The 18390-nt window shown below is 53.8% G+C and overlaps 3 protein-coding genes across 3 annotated transcripts in view; 1 reads left to right on the forward strand and 2 right to left on the reverse strand.

Annotated features, from left to right (window-relative positions):
- Nucleotides 1–545: 545 nt before the first annotated feature.
- VOLCADRAFT_103560 (uncharacterized protein) lies at nt 546–9801 on the reverse strand. Its single transcript, XM_002947729.1, has 15 exons — nt 9631–9801; nt 9469–9545; nt 8735–8813; nt 8445–8531; nt 7901–8043; nt 7438–7555; nt 6885–7043; nt 6552–6610; nt 6039–6147; nt 5343–5422; nt 4814–4990; nt 4466–4539; nt 3927–4122; nt 2343–2501; nt 546–1841 (listed from the first exon to the last, which is right to left on the reverse strand). Exons 1-15 carry the CDS (start codon nt 9725–9727, stop codon nt 1602–1604), a joined length of 1854 nt encoding a protein of 617 aa, XP_002947775.1. The 5' UTR covers nt 9728–9801; the 3' UTR covers nt 546–1601.
- A 186-nt stretch (nt 9802–9987) lies between these two features.
- VOLCADRAFT_103561 (uncharacterized protein) lies at nt 9988–13774 on the forward strand. Its single transcript, XM_002947603.1, has 7 exons — nt 9988–10265; nt 10359–10604; nt 11190–11388; nt 11686–11816; nt 12066–12189; nt 12317–12475; nt 13064–13774. Exons 2-7 carry the CDS (start codon nt 10519–10521, stop codon nt 13232–13234), a joined length of 870 nt encoding a protein of 289 aa, XP_002947649.1. The 5' UTR covers nt 9988–10265; nt 10359–10518; the 3' UTR covers nt 13235–13774.
- A 2674-nt stretch (nt 13775–16448) lies between these two features.
- Nucleotides 16449–18390, reverse strand: part of VOLCADRAFT_88000 (uncharacterized protein) — a gene marked incomplete at both ends in the record, with an annotated part of 42411 nt that continues 40469 nt past the window's right edge. Inside the window, 3 exons of the mRNA XM_002947730.1 lie at nt 16449–16526; nt 16983–17105; nt 17319–17958. Of these exons, the coding sequence (XP_002947776.1) occupies nt 16449–16526; nt 16983–17105; nt 17319–17958 (841 nt within the window). The remainder of the gene's footprint in view (nt 16527–16982; nt 17106–17318; nt 17959–18390) is intronic.

Consider the following 18390-nt stretch of genomic DNA (forward strand, 5'->3'; position numbering starts at 1 on the left):
TCTGTCTAATGTTTCTCAGCGACCCACCGCCGCTGCTTTAATCCCACATGCACCGCCTTTCCCAGCTGCACGAACACATACCGCCTTCAGTTCGAGCACCTGCAACGGCTTGCTGGTTAGTTTGCGTTTCCCCTCTTGTCCTCAAAGCGGCAGGACATCGTCGTTCGCGTGGTAAGACGGTATATGATTGTGCGCACAGTCATCTCGCAAGGTCTGTGCCGGAAAGTTTCAGCTATATGTGCTTGTGTGTAATTCTCGTCGGCAAACGTGTTCGCGCGCTAGCCTGCTGTCATAGTATCGGTTGAATACTTGTAAGATCTGCCCTTCAGGCGGGGAAACTGAATCGCATATGTGTCCGCGTACAAAAGTGAGATTTTGCGATTAGTTGCGTCTTTGCGAATTGCAAGCCGTACGCAGGACTGCGCAGGAGTTCACTTCGCCTCGCATCCCGCTATTTGTTTTGAAATCAACCCTGTAGTGTCGCGTTGCTTCATTCCTTGTGTTGTTCCGAAAAAGATTTCGCGCTCAGGTTTCACGCATAGCGGCTTCAGTCCTTAGTTACATGGGCTGAAATCATGCCATAGGACGCCTGCAGTAGTCGCACGTCAACAGCTCCCCTACGTATAACTAACGCTGCTCCACAGGAAATATTTACTCGCCAGCTGTGTTTAAGATTTGCATTGTCATAGGCATCCACATGTAGCAGCCCGTACTCCACGGAAAGCAGTAGCTCAACAAAATTCCGGGTCGTGCAAGGCTTCGCTCCTAGCATCAACAGATCCCTCGTGCATAATCAGAAGAATAAAAGCCCGTCTTCTCACGCTCATGCACGTGCATTTTGGATAACACACACACACACACACACACACACATGCAATTACACACACACATATGCAATTACACACGTATACACCACCACACACGCGCGCGCACGTTTTACCCCACCCCCATCACCATGCTTAGGGCCCAGGATGACCGCACCTACACGCATCTTCGGTGCGACCGTCCAGCACTTTCAAGGCCCATGCACTTTTGAAGGGCAGGTATTCGCCTATTTTTGCGTAGAAGCACCAAAAGACTTGCGGCCAAACGAAGGTCGTTCTTATACCTACATGTACCGTTTTAAAGGTACGACAAGCACCGCAGTGTGGGGGGCTCTGAAACGCCAACCTACGTAATTACTTTTGGAGTGCCTAGACTGCATATACCTGGGGACATGTCGTACACGGTACCCCAAAGCACAGTTTAGCGAACGACTACAAATATTCACTCGCCAGTACTCAGATAGTCTCGAGCGCCGCCGCCGCCTCTAAGCAGCAGAAGTCAATGCACAACCAGACTCCCGTGCTCACTCCCAATCGGCGACATTGGCCGCTCCCTTCCCCCCCTCCTAGGTGGCGATCTAAGGAAGTCCCCGGGCTTTCTTCCCGTCGGCTTAGGCCCTTGTTCTGTTTCACTCCTCACTACTTATCGTAGCGGAGAGAGTATCGGAGAGTTTAAAAAAGAGGGCAGCAGTAGACTTGGGGGAAGGTAACGCAGCTGGAGGTCGCCCTTCGCATGGCGCTTGAAAGTTTGATTTAGTTTTTCACAGAAGGTAAAAATCACGCAGTAGCCATCTCCGCCTCAGCAGGTACCACCGTAACGGACTCCGCCGCCGGCACAGCAGCATCCTCTCCCGTCGCTTCCACCGTCGCCGCCGCTGGCGCGACAGGCTGGTCAGCCACCACCATCGGCGTGTGGCCTCCCTCCGCTGCCGGCGCAGCTTTCGAGGCCTTGGCTGGGAACTTGAACATCTTGGAATACATCGACGCCTCCTTCTTGTTTTGCTCCCGAACAGCAACCTGGGGAGGGAGAGAGGTTGCGGGGAGGTTAGGAAGAGGGGTCCAGGGGCTTCACACCTAGTGTTCGCCTTAAGAGCAACAATGCACCACACGCAAAAGCGCAGCACGGCGAGGTCCCCCTCGTGCATCAACGATGGAACCTCGAGAACTAGACGAAAGGCGGAGAGGTGCGGAGGTATGTGGTTGTGTCAAGGTACGAGGGGTCGGAACGAATGCGGGACGCAGCGCGCAAAGCCAGGCAGGGGGATGCGGAGTGGGTACGCGAATCGTTGGGCGGTTAGCGATAGGAGCAACATGCTGCCAAGCAAGTGCCAAGCGAGGATAGGCAGGGCAGAGGCAAGGCTAGGGAAATGCCGCTTGGAAACTCTGTCCCTCCTAGCGAGACGACGATCAGCGAACCTTTAGTCATCACATCAAACTCAAATACCGCTGTCGAGTGGGGGTAAGAGGGGTGGGCTAATCCATACCCGCAAACGTGCCCGATCCTACCCTACGCCCTACCTTGAGCTTCCGCATCAAGGCCAGCACATCTGCATTGTTGGGTTCCAAGTCAAGGGCCTTCTTCAGGTCTTGTTCCGCCTCAAACAGGTCCTGTAGTCCCATTTGAGCCTGAGCCCGCCGGTATAGAGCCTTGACGTTCTGGCTGTCGATCTCCAAAACCTAATCGATGAGCGTGCGTGCATGCCAGCGTGTGCGTGTGTGGGAGCGAGACGGGGGGCAGAGAGCAGCGCGAGGGAGTCAAGAGCGCAGCAGGGTTCGACACCCCGTACGGGGCCCGTAAGTTTTTGGCCTTTTTTCGGTATCCCCGTCAGGGCCCGTAGGACTTTGCGGTGGCTCCCGTAAGGATTTTGGGGCGCGAAGCGCCCCGTACGGGGCCGCCCCCGGACCGGCCGAAGGCCGGTTACGGTGGCTCCCGTAAGGATTTTAAGGATTTATAAGAGGCCGTACGGGGCCCTGTAGGGGAGAGGACGGACCATATAATGGATGGAAAGCCTGCAAGCCAACCTGTTCCCACAAAGAAAGTAGATGATAAGCCTTTTTGACGTTAGCAAAATTAATTTGAATCCATACGGAGAGGATGATAATGAGGAGGTTGCGACTGACCCAGAGATTGAATTACTGGTACAAGCCCGCTAGTGGCGATGAGGCTTTTAGTGGCAGTGACTACGAGACCGACGTAGAACGAGATACCGATGAGTCGTGCGCGGATGAGGATTTTGATGATGATGAGGATGAGGAGGACGAGAAAGAGGAGCAGAAGGGATGGGCGGCCGCGGCGGCCATGGCGCTTGGCTTTCGCTGAGTGTGCCGTGTCCCCGAGTGTAATGGTTCACGAGAAAATAACGAAAATAACGATTTACAGGGCAAAAAAATGCAAAGCGTCACTTTCCACAGCGTTTCAGCCAAGGACAATGCCCCCGTAAAGGTTTTGCGGGGGTTACGGGGGCCCCCGTAAGGTTTTCGGCCGGTACAGGAGCCTGGTACGGGGGCCCCTCCGTAAGGAAAATTTGGGAGGTACGGGGTAGCCCGCAAGTTTCAGAAAGGTCAGTGTCGAACCCTGGAGCGCAGGCAGGAATCCCAACAGAACAGTGGCTCACTCATGTGAGTGCGGGAAATGGGGAGGAAGAAACTGCGGCTAAGAAGAAAGATCGACTACGCATTGTACGGCATATAGCATACGCATGCCGCAAAACGCCAATAAAGCGTGTGGGTCATCATTTTCGATTCGACAGAAGCGGCAATTGACTGAGCGGCAATTGACTGAAGCGGCAATTGAAAGAAAAAGGTAAACAACTCATTATTATGTATATATTTTAAAGATAATTCCAACAATCTGTCCACTAGGTGAAGCGAGTCGATCTAAATGCAGCTTTGTGAAGGCTACTCGGTTGTCATGAGGAATATGGTTACAAATTTAAGTCTTACAAGTCGGTCATACCATTCCAAGCAACCTAGTAAATACTTTAATGATAAGTAAAATTTTTGCCCACATGTGCACCCGTTTTAAGGTTGACGAATAGCTAAAGCTAATGGACAAACCACGTTAGTCACAAAACAGGGATTTCTTTTTTGACGATCACTCACGCTGCTGCAGTGCTTGAGCGCATCCTTCCAATGCGCCTGCTTGACATCGATGGCAGCCATATTGAGCCAGCAGCTTCGCTTGATGTCGCGGGAAGCCTGCTTTGCATCGTCTGGGAAGCTCTTGTCATACTGCACGAGGCTGACAGCGCGCTCCCACAGGGACTTTGCCTTGAACACCTTGCCGGCCTTGAAGTAGCTGCAGATCGCCAATGCGCATAGGAAGGTTGGGTGCGAAGGAAGGTTAAACATAGGGTATATACGATCATATTTGCAAGCAAGGTGTCGATACGCGGGCGACATAAAGGTACCGTGGGGCTGTAATCGAAAACGGAAGCGAAGGTGCGAGGGCGCCTTGAAACAAATAGCAGGAAAGTAATTATTAGGTATCGCCAATGTATTATGCATCGAAATAAAGCAACCCCAAATCAGTAAATACGCACAGAACAGGAAGACACTACAAAGACAAGCAAATCTCTACAATTTTATTTTGCGCTCTAAATTTTCGTCTGAAGCGTCGTGAAGCGCAGTCGCGGACTCACAAATTGCCCTTTTCCTTGCGCTGTCTGGCGGCCTCCACCTTCTCCTGGTCATTCATCTCCCAGGACTCCTTCGACTGCTCTCAGTGGGGGGGGGGTCAAAAACGGAAGGGGGCAAAAAAGGAGGGGAGTTAAAGAAGAAAACGGCTAGGGTAGGGACTTGTGTGTATGCGTCTGGTTTGCGTCCTCTTTGTGCGTGTCGTCATGTGGTCCCATGCTGTTGCGCGAAACACAGGGAGAGCGATGCGGAAGAACATGTGCGCGAAACACAGGGAGAGCGATGTGGAAGATTCACAAAAAACAGAAACAAAGCGGTTGAGGAGAAAAGGAGTGACCCTCCTCGTTACCCACGTTCTCAAACTGGACGAGCTCCACATCGAACTGCAGAGCACTTCCGGGTGGCACCACGGCCAGCGGCCCCGCGTACTCGGTTTCGAAACCGTAGCCCTGGGCTGGGTCGTTGATGGTGACGAGCGCCTTATCACCCTCCTTCATCTTCATCACAGCTGCCTCCAGACCCTCGCACACCTGTGTGTGCAGATTGCGCGGGGTCCACCAGTCAATAGGTTCGCGCGTCATTTATTTTCCTTTTACTCATCAGAAATCAACAAGCCCAAAATTGGATCGCACTACATCGTGGATAAAAATTCCCTTTTCTCCTTCGCATAACAGAAACGGTTTGGTTCCCTACTGGAAAGGAAAAGAAAAGGGACATCGATCTCGCAGTCAGGAACATTTTTGGTTTCGCGGGTTATCGTAAAACTTAACTTGCCAGTTCAAATCCAAAATTTCAATTCATCATCTTGGTGCACATATGCCTTTTCACTGCGAGGGAAAGCTCTAAATCCCCTACCGTCAACCGCCAACCGCCAACCCCCACCTGCTCCTCTCCCGTCGTGAACACCAGCTCGGAGCCCTCCTCGTGGCGCACGAACACCGGGCCATTCGGAAGCACCTCACCTTGGAGGAGAGCCACAGGGGGGGCCACAAGAGGGGGTGAGGAGCGCAGGGGAGGTTTCGTCACCCTCTAAACCCCGAAACTGAATGAGCGGTGCGGAGTGCGGAGTGGAAAATGTGGGTTGTGGGTAAAAGGGAAGTAAGTTGTCCTGGGTGAGGGAAAATACTTACACAGTTTTTACAATCAGATAAGATACGTACAATCGCTGACACACGAATTCAGCTGAGGCAAAGCTCACGAAGGGTGACATGACAATGCGATGAACGATAATGACGAAGACATGTGTGGAGCATGTTGCAAAAAAGGTGTGTTTGTGTTTGTGTTTGTGTGTGCGTGTTTATGGGTGAGGGGAGGGGTGAGGGGAGGGCAAGGGAAGTTTTCTTCATGAAAAGAAGGGAAAAAAGATGATCCAGGCTGGCATGCCAATCGCTGCACTGAATACAATAAAAAGGAGGGCTGTGCGGTGTTGTACACAACACACACTACGAACCAAGTGCACTTCAGCAGTTCTAAGAAGAATGTTCGCAACCTGGAAATGTGCCATCCTCCTATCGCAGCGCTCCTAGTCAGGGGTTATATTCATGCGGTGTACGGTGGCGGCACTGCTGCAGCACTTACCGACGAGCCGTACAGTGACCTTGGCGCCCTCGTTGGGCTTCCGGAACTCCTTGTCGTTGGACAGCAGTGTCTTCATCACCACGCCTCCGCCCGGGGTCAAGTGCTCCACCTGCGTGTTGGCGATCACCCATAGGCCACATTGCGCATCGAGTCAACATCAGAAACATCACGGCAGAGAGGAAAGAGGCGGCAAAGAGGAAGGCGGCGGCGACATGCAAACTTGTCATCAGAATGTTACATAAAAAGTTTTATATAAAAGTTTTATATAAAAGTTTAAAAAAATGTGCATATGCAGGAAAACATTTTTATTATTGTGAGAGAAAATTCATTATAGCTCAAGGGCAATTGTTGATGGCCAAACAAATCGAGCACTGCCATTGGCAGTCGCACCGGACTCAAATAATCCCCAGCGCCAAATCCCCTTCAGAGCTGCAATCAACCCCCTGTATGGTTAAAAGAGTTATTGGGGAAACAGAAACCTGCCTGGTGCCAGTTCAGCAGCGAAAGCTCTACCTCCAAGTCCGCGTTGGGGGGTACGCCGTACTGCTCGCTGCCCGCCTCCCCGAAACCATCTGCAGTTCATTAAAAAAATGACGTGGTGATAACTTTTTTGATCAGGTGCATTAGATGCATCCTGTTGTACGACAAAAATGTACGACACAAAAGACACATAATACGCAAGCCTTTTCAACAATTCTTGCTTAAAACCCGGACAAAATAGCAATAGAACTAGAACAAATCAATTCAAATAATCACTTGAGGAAAATGTTGAAAACAGGGTAAACGGAATGATGAACATCATGACTACTCATAATGCTCGAAATCACGTACAAATTTCGCACTCACATGCCGGCTTGACCTTCAAGGCAACCTTCTCGCCCTTTTTCATCGTCTTGAGTGCAACTCGTACGGCAGGAATCAGGTGGCCCTCGCTGACGGTGAACAGAGTGTCGTCGCTGGTGGCGAAAGGGGTTTCGGAGCCGGACACCCGGGCAGTGTACGACACTGCACATGCACACGGGGAACAAACATACGTACAGATACAGATACACGCGCACGAGCGCACGTCCACGAGTTAGAAAGGCGGATGAAAGGTAACATTTATACCGTATGTTCAAAATGTACTGCAGATAATGAGCATTTCAAAAGATAATATATATTGAAAACTGCGAACAAAAGTATGTATGTGTTTTGAATGCGCATGTGTGGTGCGTGTGTTCGTATGCAAATCCGTCACATTCCATAGCCCGCAGGCGCAGCTATGACCAGAACCGGAACCGCATCCATTGTGCGTGCCGTAGCGAAACACCCCCCCCCTTCTTCCCAAACCCCCCTCATCGTATTGCAAATCCCCAACCAACCCCCCGACCCCCCCAACCCCTAATCCTCACCCACCCACCCTTGGCCTCGAACTGGTCCTCGCAGGTCGCCCACCCCGAGCCCTCCGTCAACACCGTCTTGATGACGCCGCCGTCGCCGGCAATATCCTTCACACTTCGCCAGCTCAGCAGCTCAACCTGTGTGTACGAGTGCATGGAAGGCAGCACCAAGTGCGCGTGTTTTACACATATGGACCGACGTGGGAGGCGATGGCCGGAACACGATACACGAACAGTATACGTGTGTATGTGCGTGTATATGTTAGTATAACTGGGAGAATGCCCAGTTATCGAATAAAGAGGCACCAGACCAAAACACCCTCTCAGACCAGCTATAGAGGCAACAAAACACACTTTCACGTAATCACACACCTCTCAAAAAAAATAAAAAAATATACAATACATGCATTACATTTATACTAATCAATGTAATGTTCCCACGCAGTATGAATGGCACTCAAGTGAGCTAATTCGCCCACTCACCTCGAAATGAAGAGTGGCGTTTGGCGGAATCTTCGGCGGGCTGCCCTGGGCGCCGTACGCGTACTCGGGCTTGCAGATGAGCAGCGCCGTCTCGCCCTTCTTCATCTTGGCCACCCCCAGGTCCCAACCCTTGATGACACGACCTGTGCGTGCGTATGTATGTATGTATCTATGTGTTATGCATGTGTCATGTATGCACGTGTGCATGTGCACGTGTGTTAGTATGCTGCGAGCAGGAAGTGCTGTACAGGTGGGTGCCGTGTGTGCGTGTTTGCATGTGTGTTTTTCTTATTCACCCTCGCCGCATCTCTCTCCCCCAATCCGACCCAGCCGCCGCTGCCGACATCAGCCCTACACACCGCTCAATCCTCCCTGTCCCCTTCCCCATGCGGTCCCCCCCCCCCCGCAGTCGCGTAACCTTCCTTAACGACTTCTTAACGACTTTTTAACGACTTCTTAACGACTTCTTCATAACTGAGCCAAGTATAATCAGCTGATCGTCAAATAATTCTCTAAGAGCCCTCTAACACCCGACCACACGTACCTTGTCCCAGGGTGAACACGAAGGGCTCATCCCGGTCCCTGCTGCTGTCGAACTTCGAGCCATCCTCCAGAGTGCCCACGTAGTGAACTGGGGAGAGGCGGGCGGTAAGGTACGGCGAAAGGTACGGCGAAGGGTTACGGCGGGAAGATGACAAAAAGGCGCGGGAAACGGATATCTCCCTCCCCAACACACGCACACACAGATATATACACATATACACACATGTACATATACAGACACATATACATATACACACATACATACATACACGCACATACATACATACACACCTGTCACTTCGTCGCCCGCCTCCGGGGTCTCCCAGCTTTCTCCAGCTGTGATAATCTTCTTGATCAGACCTCCGTCATCCTATGCAGGCAAGAAATGAAGGACACAGGACAGTGCAATAACGATAAACCGACGCCACCACATTTCATGGACTGCTGGCTATTTGAACCGAAGCCAGAAGCACCAGCAGCAGAAACATGAGCGAAGTAAGTTGCGGTAGCATGGACAGCAACGGGTTACCGTTGCTGCAACAAGTAGGACCGAGCAGTAGCAGTGAGCAGCAATGAGGAAAAACAGGAAGTTATGAATTTATGGGAAGGAGGAGAATAGAAGGGGGCGAAAGTCGTCTGGCCGGCTGATTGGCTGGTTGCCTGGCTACATGGGTGGTTACCGGGTCGCGGCATCGGGATCGCTAAATAAGCGAAATACGTGCGCCAAGTATGGTAGCTTAACTACAATCCCGTTGAATAGGTCAAGTAAAGCCTTTCCTTCGACGTCAAGGCAGCCAGCCGGGGCTGGCCGCGGTAGACGCTTTGCAACTGGTGCGTGTTACTGGCATATGCAGAGACTGCCCGGCTACGGCTGAGGGAGCGGTTGTCCCGGAATGGGTAAGGTTTGCCCGCAACTACGCCAGATCGCGCATTTATAAGAATATTTAGGTGTTTTGTAGATGGTGCCGATGCAAAGGACAGCGCGGAGAGGAGGAAGTTGTCCCGGCCCATGTGCAACGGCTCACCGTTAGCGGAACCTCCTTGCCGACTTCGTCCCCATAATCGAAGTCATCATCCATGCCGCCGTTGTTATAAGGTTCACCTGCAGGGAAATATGTGGCGGTTGGAATAGGGGACCGCAGAGTCAAGGAAGGCGCCATACATTGTCGTGAGGCGCGCGGACGCACCAAGAGCTTCGTTGGTCTGCAGAGGCGCCAGATCAGCGTTAGTTTCCTCCATGCCCTCATCAGCTGAGACAGAAGACATAACCTTGTCGTCAGCCATGGGTAATACTTGCAGATGTAGAATGCAGAAGGGACAGCGGTGTCAAAGAGCGATTATAACTAATTATTCCGATAGTTGCCCCTATAATTTGTACACAAGCTAAAACTGGAAGAAACTGTGAAGATATCTTGCTAGCAACGACCTTCTCGAAAACGGAAGTTTCGCGAGGTTGATGGTACGGCAGCTCCGGAGACGTGTCGGTCGCTCGGTTACTGAGTACATTTTGACCTTCAGCTTCCTAGAGAAATTTTTCCCACTCTTGCATGTGCTAGCATGGTTTAAGCAAGCATTATATAAAAGTGCAAGATTCCGACGAGCTTTCGGGCGGCGCCGCCGAAATCGACCTCTTAACTATCCTTGTAGCATTATATGGCATTTTATAGCTCAAATGAACGCACAGAAGCAGCCAGCTGTTAAGGAAGTTCTTCCGAAGGCTGGTCTTGTTGTTAGCGAAAAGGGCAACCTTACTGAAATCTTATGTAAACCTAAGCTTATGCCGTTAAAGTCCATTACACTGCAAAAGCTGGAGGAGATGGAGGTAGGTGCAGCTCCTAACTCGGCCCTTTGTGCCAAGCGTTTCCGTCGATTGGCTTGTGCCGCTCACCTGGCTGTCGTGTCGTTTATGGTGCAGGCTAAGATTGCCGAAGTAGCCAAGCAGCAGGCAGCTCAGCAACGCCCGGGTTCTGCGCGTCCCAAGATTTCTGCCTTTTCGTCGGCTTAGATAGGCAACTAGCACCGATATTTTTTCCTTTTTTAGTCAGTAATCTTCATCTTTCTAAAAAGTACTAGTCATGGGCAAGGGTGAGCGCCCGGAGCATATGGCTCCACCGGACATCTTTTACAATGCGGACGAGGCTCGGAAGTACACCACCAACAGGTGATTGCTGCTTGCGAATAAGTGCAGTTTACAGCGGCGTCATAGTGGCATGCTTTCATGTCCGTCAGATGTCCGTCAGCGTGTGCTGAATTGCCACATGCTAAAAGCCCCAGCTGGGGGACCACAACCAGGCAATTACTAGTCATGTTTGAGGCCACTGGCTTGGGTGTACCCTGCATAGGGTCCTGTCCATTTCCCCCTAGAAGATGGCCCACTTTCACTGCCCAGCACGTGTACCTTCATCCTTTGTCCCAAATGGTTTACTGTACTGCTTTCGGATCTGGTGCTCCAGTCGCCGTTTTCAATTTTAACCCCCCTCCCGACCTGCCCCCCTTTCCCCCGTCAAATCTTCGGGTTTCAAGCTCCATCTGACCCCTGAGTCCCCTCCCTGCTCCCCTCCCTTTCCCACACCCAATCCGTCTCTGCATGCCAGCAGCTGAACCTCCTCTGCATCTTGCATATCTTGCATATTCCCAACGAATCCTCTCCCATCTCTCCTCTCTCCCTCTCTGCCCCCGTTCAGCTTCCCTTCCCATCCCCATACCAGCTTCACGCGTCTGTGGTCCGTCTTTCCCATTTCCGCAGCCGCATGATCGCCATTCAGTCCTCTCTTACCGAACGCGCTCTGGAGCTTCTGGCCCTACCCCAGGACGGCATCCCACGTCTGCTGCTCGACCTGGGTTGCGGCAGCGGCCTGTCCGGGGAGACACTCAGCGAGGCGGGCCACATGTGGCTGGGAGTGGACATCAGTGAGGCCATGCTGGATGTTGCCGTGGAGAGGGAGGTGGGTTGTAGGGACTGTGTCGGTTGTGAGTTTGCCTGGCCTGGAGTTTTCGTCTGGAACTAAGGGGGGGGGAAAGGGCGGGGGAGGGAGGGAGAGGAGTGGAGGAGGGAGAGGAGGGGCGGCTTGCGATAAGTAATGGGGGGACTTGTGCGGGGGAGTGTTGAGGGTTTCCCTCCCAACCTCTCCCCGGGCTCTCGACTCCGTAAGTTATTTCCCCCCACCACCACCCCGCCCACCCCCTCCCCCATTCCCTCCCCGCCCCTCTCGGGCCACGTGTCCCCCGCCGTGTCCCCCCAGATTGAGGGCGACCTGGTTCTGGGTGATCTGGGTCACGGCTTGCCGCTGCGCCCGGGGGCCTTCGACGGAGCCATCAGCATCTCCGCGGTGCAGTGGCTGTGTAATGCGGACAGGACGGGACATGACCCCCGGTAAGGAAAGGGTAGGGGGTGGGATGGAGTGGGCTGCGTAGGCAAAAGTGAGCTGTGGGGAAGGGTATGCGTGTGGGAGGGGGTGAGTGCGGCCGAGAGGGCGGCCGGTAGTGGGCTGCGAGCAGCTCAGAGCTCTGTGGAGGGATGGCTGGGGGGGCCAGTCTGGGAGGATGTCCACCGTTGTGGGGGTCACAGTTGTCCTCGTGCACGGCTGCGCCTTCGCTGGTGTTGTTGCTGTTGTTGCATCAGGAAGCGCATGAAGCGGTTTTTCGAGACTCTCTACATGTCTTTGCGGAGGGGGGCCCGGGCGGTGCTGCAAATCTATCCGGAGAACCCCCAGCAAGCGGAGATGCTGGTGGCGGCGGCCATGAAAGTAAGTGTCTTTATGATTTTCGGAGCCGTGATGAGGGAACTTCGGATGGTGGTGGCACATGTATGAATGTATGCATGTCGTTCGTCTTGCAATATCAATGTCATGATTCATTGATGTCATGATTCAGGTGGGCTTTTCTGGGGGCCTCGTGGTGGACTATCCCCACTCAACTCGCGCCAAGAAGTACTTTTTGGTTTTGATGGTGGGTACAAGCGCCGCAACGCCCCAAGCAAAGGGACTAGACGGCAGCGAGCCGGAGGACGAGGAGGAGGAGGCGCAGGTCAAGGTGGGATTGTGTGCGGGCTAATATCGCTTTTCCTCTCGCTGGATTGGCAAGGGGGTTGCAGAAGTCTACTGTTGCAGCTGCATTGCTGTATTCGTGTGTGGTGTAACGTGGATAGAAACTTGTGTATGTATGTATGTGTGTATGTATGTAATTATGCATGTATGACTTAGATTACACTGTGGGCCGCGAGAGCCGGGGGCCGAAGCCGAAACACAGCGCAAGGGTCGGCATGTATGTATGTGTTTATAGGTGTGCTGGTTTGGCGGGGGCCTGATCACGTGAGCGGCACTTAGGGTTGGTTCTTTCGTTGTAGTGTTGGGTTGTGCGGGCTGTGTGTCCACCGTAATGGCACTGAAGCATTGAAAGTAAGAATTCAAGAAACGTTAGGTATGTAGGTATGTAGGTATGTAGATATGAATATGCACGAACACCAGATTACAAATAGGCAAAGATCCGCTCCGTTGTTTAGACATGAATGGATCATCATGGACCATCATCATGGCGAAATGGTGTTTGACCTCTCCTCATCCCCCCCTGCTCCGCCGTACACACGCCCACATGCATGCACACGCGCACACGTTGAGTCAGGTGGCTGGTCGCGACCGCCACAAGCGTCGCAAGACGGCAGGCGGTGGCAGTGGCTCCGGAACCAAGGGCCGCGAATGGATCTTGAAGAAGAAGGAGCAGATGCGCAAGAAGGGCTATGACATCGCAGCCGACAGCAAGTACACGGGGCGAAAGCGGAAGCGGCTCGTGTGATCTGATGTGATGCGGCACGTCGCGTTGGCCTTTTTTGCAGTGGTCGGACTTGGGAGACGGGTGCGTGTTCGGTCTGGAGAGATATAGGAGATGCCAGTAGTCGCCGGTAGGCGTGTGGCTGTGGCTGTGGCTGTGTAGACACTGGGATGGGAGTCGCCCAGTGTGGGTGGGTGTGTTGGACAGGAAGACGTGGGGCGTATTACGCTGGTCGGCAGCGAGGCGAGGAGCTGGCAATGTCGTCGGGTGCACACAGTAACATATGAGCTTCGGCAGCAGGGAGCGGCGAGTAAGGGCCCCCCCCCCAGGGAAAGCCTGGAAGCGGAGCAAGAGAGGAAGGGAAAGCATGGAAGAAAGGAAGGTGCACGTGCGCCCCGTGCGTCTCACTTGTTTAGTTTGACCAGCAGCTTTATTTGTGAGCCCCTGGCGCTTTATCAAGTAGATTATGTAGACGAGTTGGTGGTGTAACATGTAATGGAGATGACGGATGAACCTCATATGATATGTTTTCCTACGTATCTATCGATTTAACTTTCGACCTGTCCGGGCCACATGCATATTTCAAAAAGTGAGCAGTCATTTACGCACATACATACGTACATACATTCATTGACGTAGTCACACCTAAGGAGATGAGTACGCGCCACGTCACCACCTAACTACCCGAGGAACCGGGACCTCGTCACCATGACCCACCAGCACCAGCCAGCGCCTGTGTGTCGTAACCCACACAACAAGGCCCATTCGCAGCCACTACTGATGACCCTACACACATACATATACATACATACACATACATGCATACAAACATACATGCATACATACACATACATGCAATCAAACATACATGCATACATACACATACATGTAATCAAACATACATGCATACATACACATACATGCATACAACCATGCATGCATACATACAAACATACATACAAGCGAGCGTGGTTGGCGGTATAGAACTTCTACCTTCAATTCGCCCCACGTCGTCCACACTAGACAAAGCAGTGCAGCGACCAACACAGGTCCGCTCCGCTCCGTCACGTCACAGGGACATCCCAGCGCGGGCTTTCACGGCGGATCATCGGGGCGGACAACCCCCGGTGCTGTAGGAGGCCCTGAAACGGACCCCTTGAACGGAGGCATGGCCCGGGGAGGCTGCCGGGAGGAAAAGGAGGCGTGCTACCGTGCCCTGATTACCGCAATGCCGCAGAGCGCAGCCCCCGCTCTTTATTGTACACTGTCCCACCGGCCCCTGATGTGCAGTAAAAGGGGAGCACTGGGGGACTTGATGGAGACAACGGGACACAAGCCGCCCCCCCGGGAGCGGTGGAGTTGGAAATGGACTGAGCCTAAGGGAGAAAGTATCATACCGCCTCTTTCAGCAGTTCAATTGGAACATGCGTTTTGTGCGTGTTGGTTGCTTTTGCAGGATGTAGCTTTTTGTCAGATGCTCAACCCACCCTCTTTTGAACACAGGGCGTGATTTTAGGGCGACGAAAGTCATAACGCGTATTTCGAAATATAAGCATGCGCGTCTTTATAACGCATATTCATATGCACACGGTCACGCGCGAACACACACGTACATATAATATTTAACTACTCATACGTACTCGCCAATATACCGAACTGTTTGCCTGCCCAGCTGGCAGTTAGTCCTAACCAGAATCGTAACCACCGCAAAAGCAACTTCGGATGGTAGCTAGTTGGCAAAGATGAATGACGAAACACATAAAACGTCATATTTCAGGCACGCTGCCAGCAAGCCATAAGAAACCAACGCAACCCACAATTCTCACGCACACGTTAACAGGGACAGGTTCGATTTCACGTCTACAACCAACGCCATGCACACCCTCCAAACTCACATCCTCCAACCCTTGGGCCCTTATTTCGTTACCAGCTGCCTCACGTTGCCTTGCCTTGGCCTGCTCTTACCGCTCCAATACCTGGTGCCCGTAATCCCCGCACCTACATAAACGCGAGCCCCACGGTACCTGAGCTGCACACGCGCTCGCTGTGCAGTCCCGTCTTTCCCTCCTTCCTAACCACCACCAACACCACCAACACCACCAACACCACCTCCACCACCATTACAACAACAATGAACACAAATACTTCTACAGATATCAATAGGATTGGAACTGCATCAGGAAAATTATATTTTTTTAAATGCTCGCGTGAGTATCGTATTGTAGAGACCCTGGGATGGTGCTCATAGCCATGAGCTTTTCCGGCTCGTCCTCTTCCTCCTCCCTATTTGAGGTCTTTCGACGACTACAGCGCAACAGTTGGTTGGCTCCGAAACCCCCAAACTCACCATACCAAACCACACCACCTCACACAACCTCAACCCCCCGGCTCTTTCCAAATCTCAACATGTTCCACCTAACCCTTCTCGTTGCTCTCATAACTGCCAAACTCATGCCGTTGGCAGTGTCATCAGCACATGCCATGTTGATGCAAAGCGGTCTCATCGCCTTCCTTGTTCGGTGCCGGCCACCCTCATTGATTCTTGCACTTCTTGCCCTCCTAGGATGCTCGTCCGTTTGACTAGTTAGCTAACTTTTTGTCCTGTCGACCTGTCGACCTGTCGACCACCACTCCCCGTGCCCCGGGCCGCCCGCCACCCCTACATCGAGCGACATCCTCCCCTCCCAGCCCAACCGTTCAGTCAGCCAGTTGCCAGCACCAGGATTCGTCGTCGTTCGTTCATTCCAGGGCATTCACTGGCTTCCACCGCCGACCTCACCTCGTGAAAAGGGTCGCTAGCCCCGCCAGGGCAGAACTGCATTCCTTTCATCTTTTTGTCCTAACATCCCATATTTAGTATATGTGTGGGACAGGGGGATCATATCAAGTATATTAAATTTGTATTGATTATATAAGTTTGGATGAGAACTTGAGGTGAGATGAGGTGAGAATGAGCAGAGCGGGAAAGGAGGGAAGTAGCGGGTCGCTGCCACAGCCAGGAGACTCGTCGGCACCGGCGCCGCCTCCGCCGCGGCCAGCTCGTCCGGTAGTTCCCCGCCGCCATACGATCTTCTGCGTGTACGGTATTGAAAACGCGCCGGTGCCGGCGGCAATGAGTACAAGCCGTCCGAAGCTGCCTCTATCGGCAGATGCGGAGACGGAGACGGAGACGGAGGGCCACGGAGTGGACCGGACGGGCATCTTGCCGCGCAGGACGAACTCCAGTTCCCTACGGTCCTCAGGACATGGGCAATGTGGCCCCTTCCGCAAGCCCGTAGCGCAATGTTGCCCGACCCTGTAGCGCCATCTCGAGGCGCTGTGTGGAATCCAGAGATGCCATGGACCTCGATGACAACGTGACGTCGATCTCGCCGTTATTGGACGACATCATCGCGCCGGAGAACGGAAGCGGCGGCGGCGACGGCGGCGGCATCCCCCGTGCTGCTTCGTGATTCATCATCGTGGCACCCCCTGACGGCAAAAACACGGGCCCCACGGCGGCGCTCCCGACGTCGTCGCCGTCGCCGTCGCCGTCGACGCTGCTGCTGCTGCTGTTCCTGCTACTGCTGTTGCCTCCGGTGCCGCCAGCGCCAACGCTAGCGCTGGAGTTGTTGGCAAGCGTCGCATGGCGCAGGCGGCTGGCGGCGGCGCGGGGGGTGCACGCGGAGTGTATGTGCATGGGGGTGAAGGTGGGGTTGCTGGCCAGAAAGGAGGGGTGCGGGGATAAGGTTAGTTCGCCGCCGCCGCCGCCGCGGCTGCTGCCGCTACTAACAACACTGGCAGCGCCGCCAGCGCCACCGGCGCCGCTACGAACACTCCAATCCATTGAAGACATGGTTTTGACGAAGGCGGGGTGGTCGGTGAAAGGGGATTCCAAATCCAAACCGTTATCAACCTGCAGCAAAAGTCACAAAAATAAGCACAACACGTGCTTAAAAATAAAAAATATGCACGAAATCCTTGAGGAAAAAGCCTTCAAACCCAAACCAACCACCTAAAGTGGAGGCTCAAAATAGTCACAGTAGTCAGTGCGGGTTGCTAAGGAGCTTGGAAAAGGCTGCAGCTTATGCACATACGGTGCTTTTGCCATTGTTGAACGTTGCCGTACCTGCCGTCCGGCGGAGAAGAGGGGCCTTGCCGGACATCCGTAACCCAACGGCGGTGGCGGCAGCGGTGCCAGTGGCCGCGGCGGAGTCTTCATCGGCATTGACATCGACGCCACACCACCACGCAGCGACTGGCCGGCGCTACCGTTGCCGCCAACCCTGACGCCGCCGCCGCCGCTGCTGCCGCTAGCAGCCCACCCAGCAGCACACGGCGAGCCCGGCTTGTTGACGCCACTGTCCGACGGTGCCCGTTGGTAGTTGAGTTGGTTGTTGTCGGGCAGGGACGAGCTCATGTCCATGGTGAGAGCCTCCAGTGACCTCCTATGGCCCGGGAAGACCTGGCGGAAGCCTGCGCCTGCTGCAGCGATGGCGGCGGAGGCGGAAGGGGCGGCGCCGCCACCCCTGCGATCTGGCGTGCTAGGTGCCGGTACGGCTTCCGCCGGCAGTGCCGCTTCTATCGGTGCCGCAGCGGACGCGGCCTGTATGGCATGAGCGGAAAGAGGCGCGCTCTGCGTCATCATTAGAGTCCCGCCGCCGCCGCTGCCGAGTACGGCAGAGGCTCGCCGAAGTACGGAAGGGGAGAGCGCGTACGACGGCGACATGCAGACGCTGGGGAAGTTTCCGGCAGCGCCGCCGTCGAACCTGCAGCAGCGGCGGGAGCAGCGGGACGAGGTGGCGGAGAAATGGAGCAACTCACGACTACCGCCGTACCTCAACGTCCATAAACACCTACCACCACACGTTACGTGCTGAGGAAGAAAGAAATCCTCCCTCTACAAAATGCTGAAAGCTGCTGCCTTGCTGCAGCCCCGTGCTTGTTAGGGCTCGCTTGTTACAAAAGACCAGCCGGCGGACCGCCAAGCTTGCTTCTGCACCCTTAACCAAAACCATTCAGAGCTACGTTAGTTACCATGGCGGCGGATAAAAGTGCGGGAGATAAGTGAGTATTGGGGAGCCTTGGATAGCTTCCCTTGGTCAAAAGCCTAGGGGACGCCGGGGGGGAGGCGCCGAGGGAGACGCCGCCGCCGCCGCACCGCAGCAGCTCCCAGCAGCTCACCAGGGAAATTGTGGCGT

The sequence above is a fragment of the Volvox carteri genome (assembly GCF_000143455.1).
Source record: "Volvox carteri f. nagariensis unplaced genomic scaffold VOLCAscaffold_7, whole genome shotgun sequence".
NCBI lineage: Eukaryota > Viridiplantae > Chlorophyta > Chlorophyceae > Chlamydomonadales > Volvocaceae > Volvox > Volvox carteri.

Coding starts and splice junctions, on each gene's coding strand:
- VOLCADRAFT_103560 (XM_002947729.1), bottom strand. CDS start 9,727: ATGGCTGACGACAAGGTTATGTCTTCTGTCTCAGCTGATGAGGGCATG. Junction 7,556..7,900: donor ACGCCACTCTTCATTTCGAG/GTGAGTGGGCGA, acceptor TCGTACACACAG/GTTGAGCTGCTGAGCTGGCG. Junction 4,991..5,342: donor TCACGACGGGAGAGGAGCAG/GTGGGGGTTGGC, acceptor CTGCACACACAG/GTGTGCGAGGGTCTGGAGGC.
- VOLCADRAFT_103561 (XM_002947603.1), top strand. CDS start 10,519: ATGGGCAAGGGTGAGCGCCCGGAGCATATGGCTCCACCGGACATCTTT. Junction 11,389..11,685: donor ATGTTGCCGTGGAGAGGGAG/GTGGGTTGTAGG, acceptor GTGTCCCCCCAG/ATTGAGGGCGACCTGGTTCT. Junction 12,190..12,316: donor TGGTGGCGGCGGCCATGAAA/GTAAGTGTCTTT, acceptor GTCATGATTCAG/GTGGGCTTTTCTGGGGGCCT.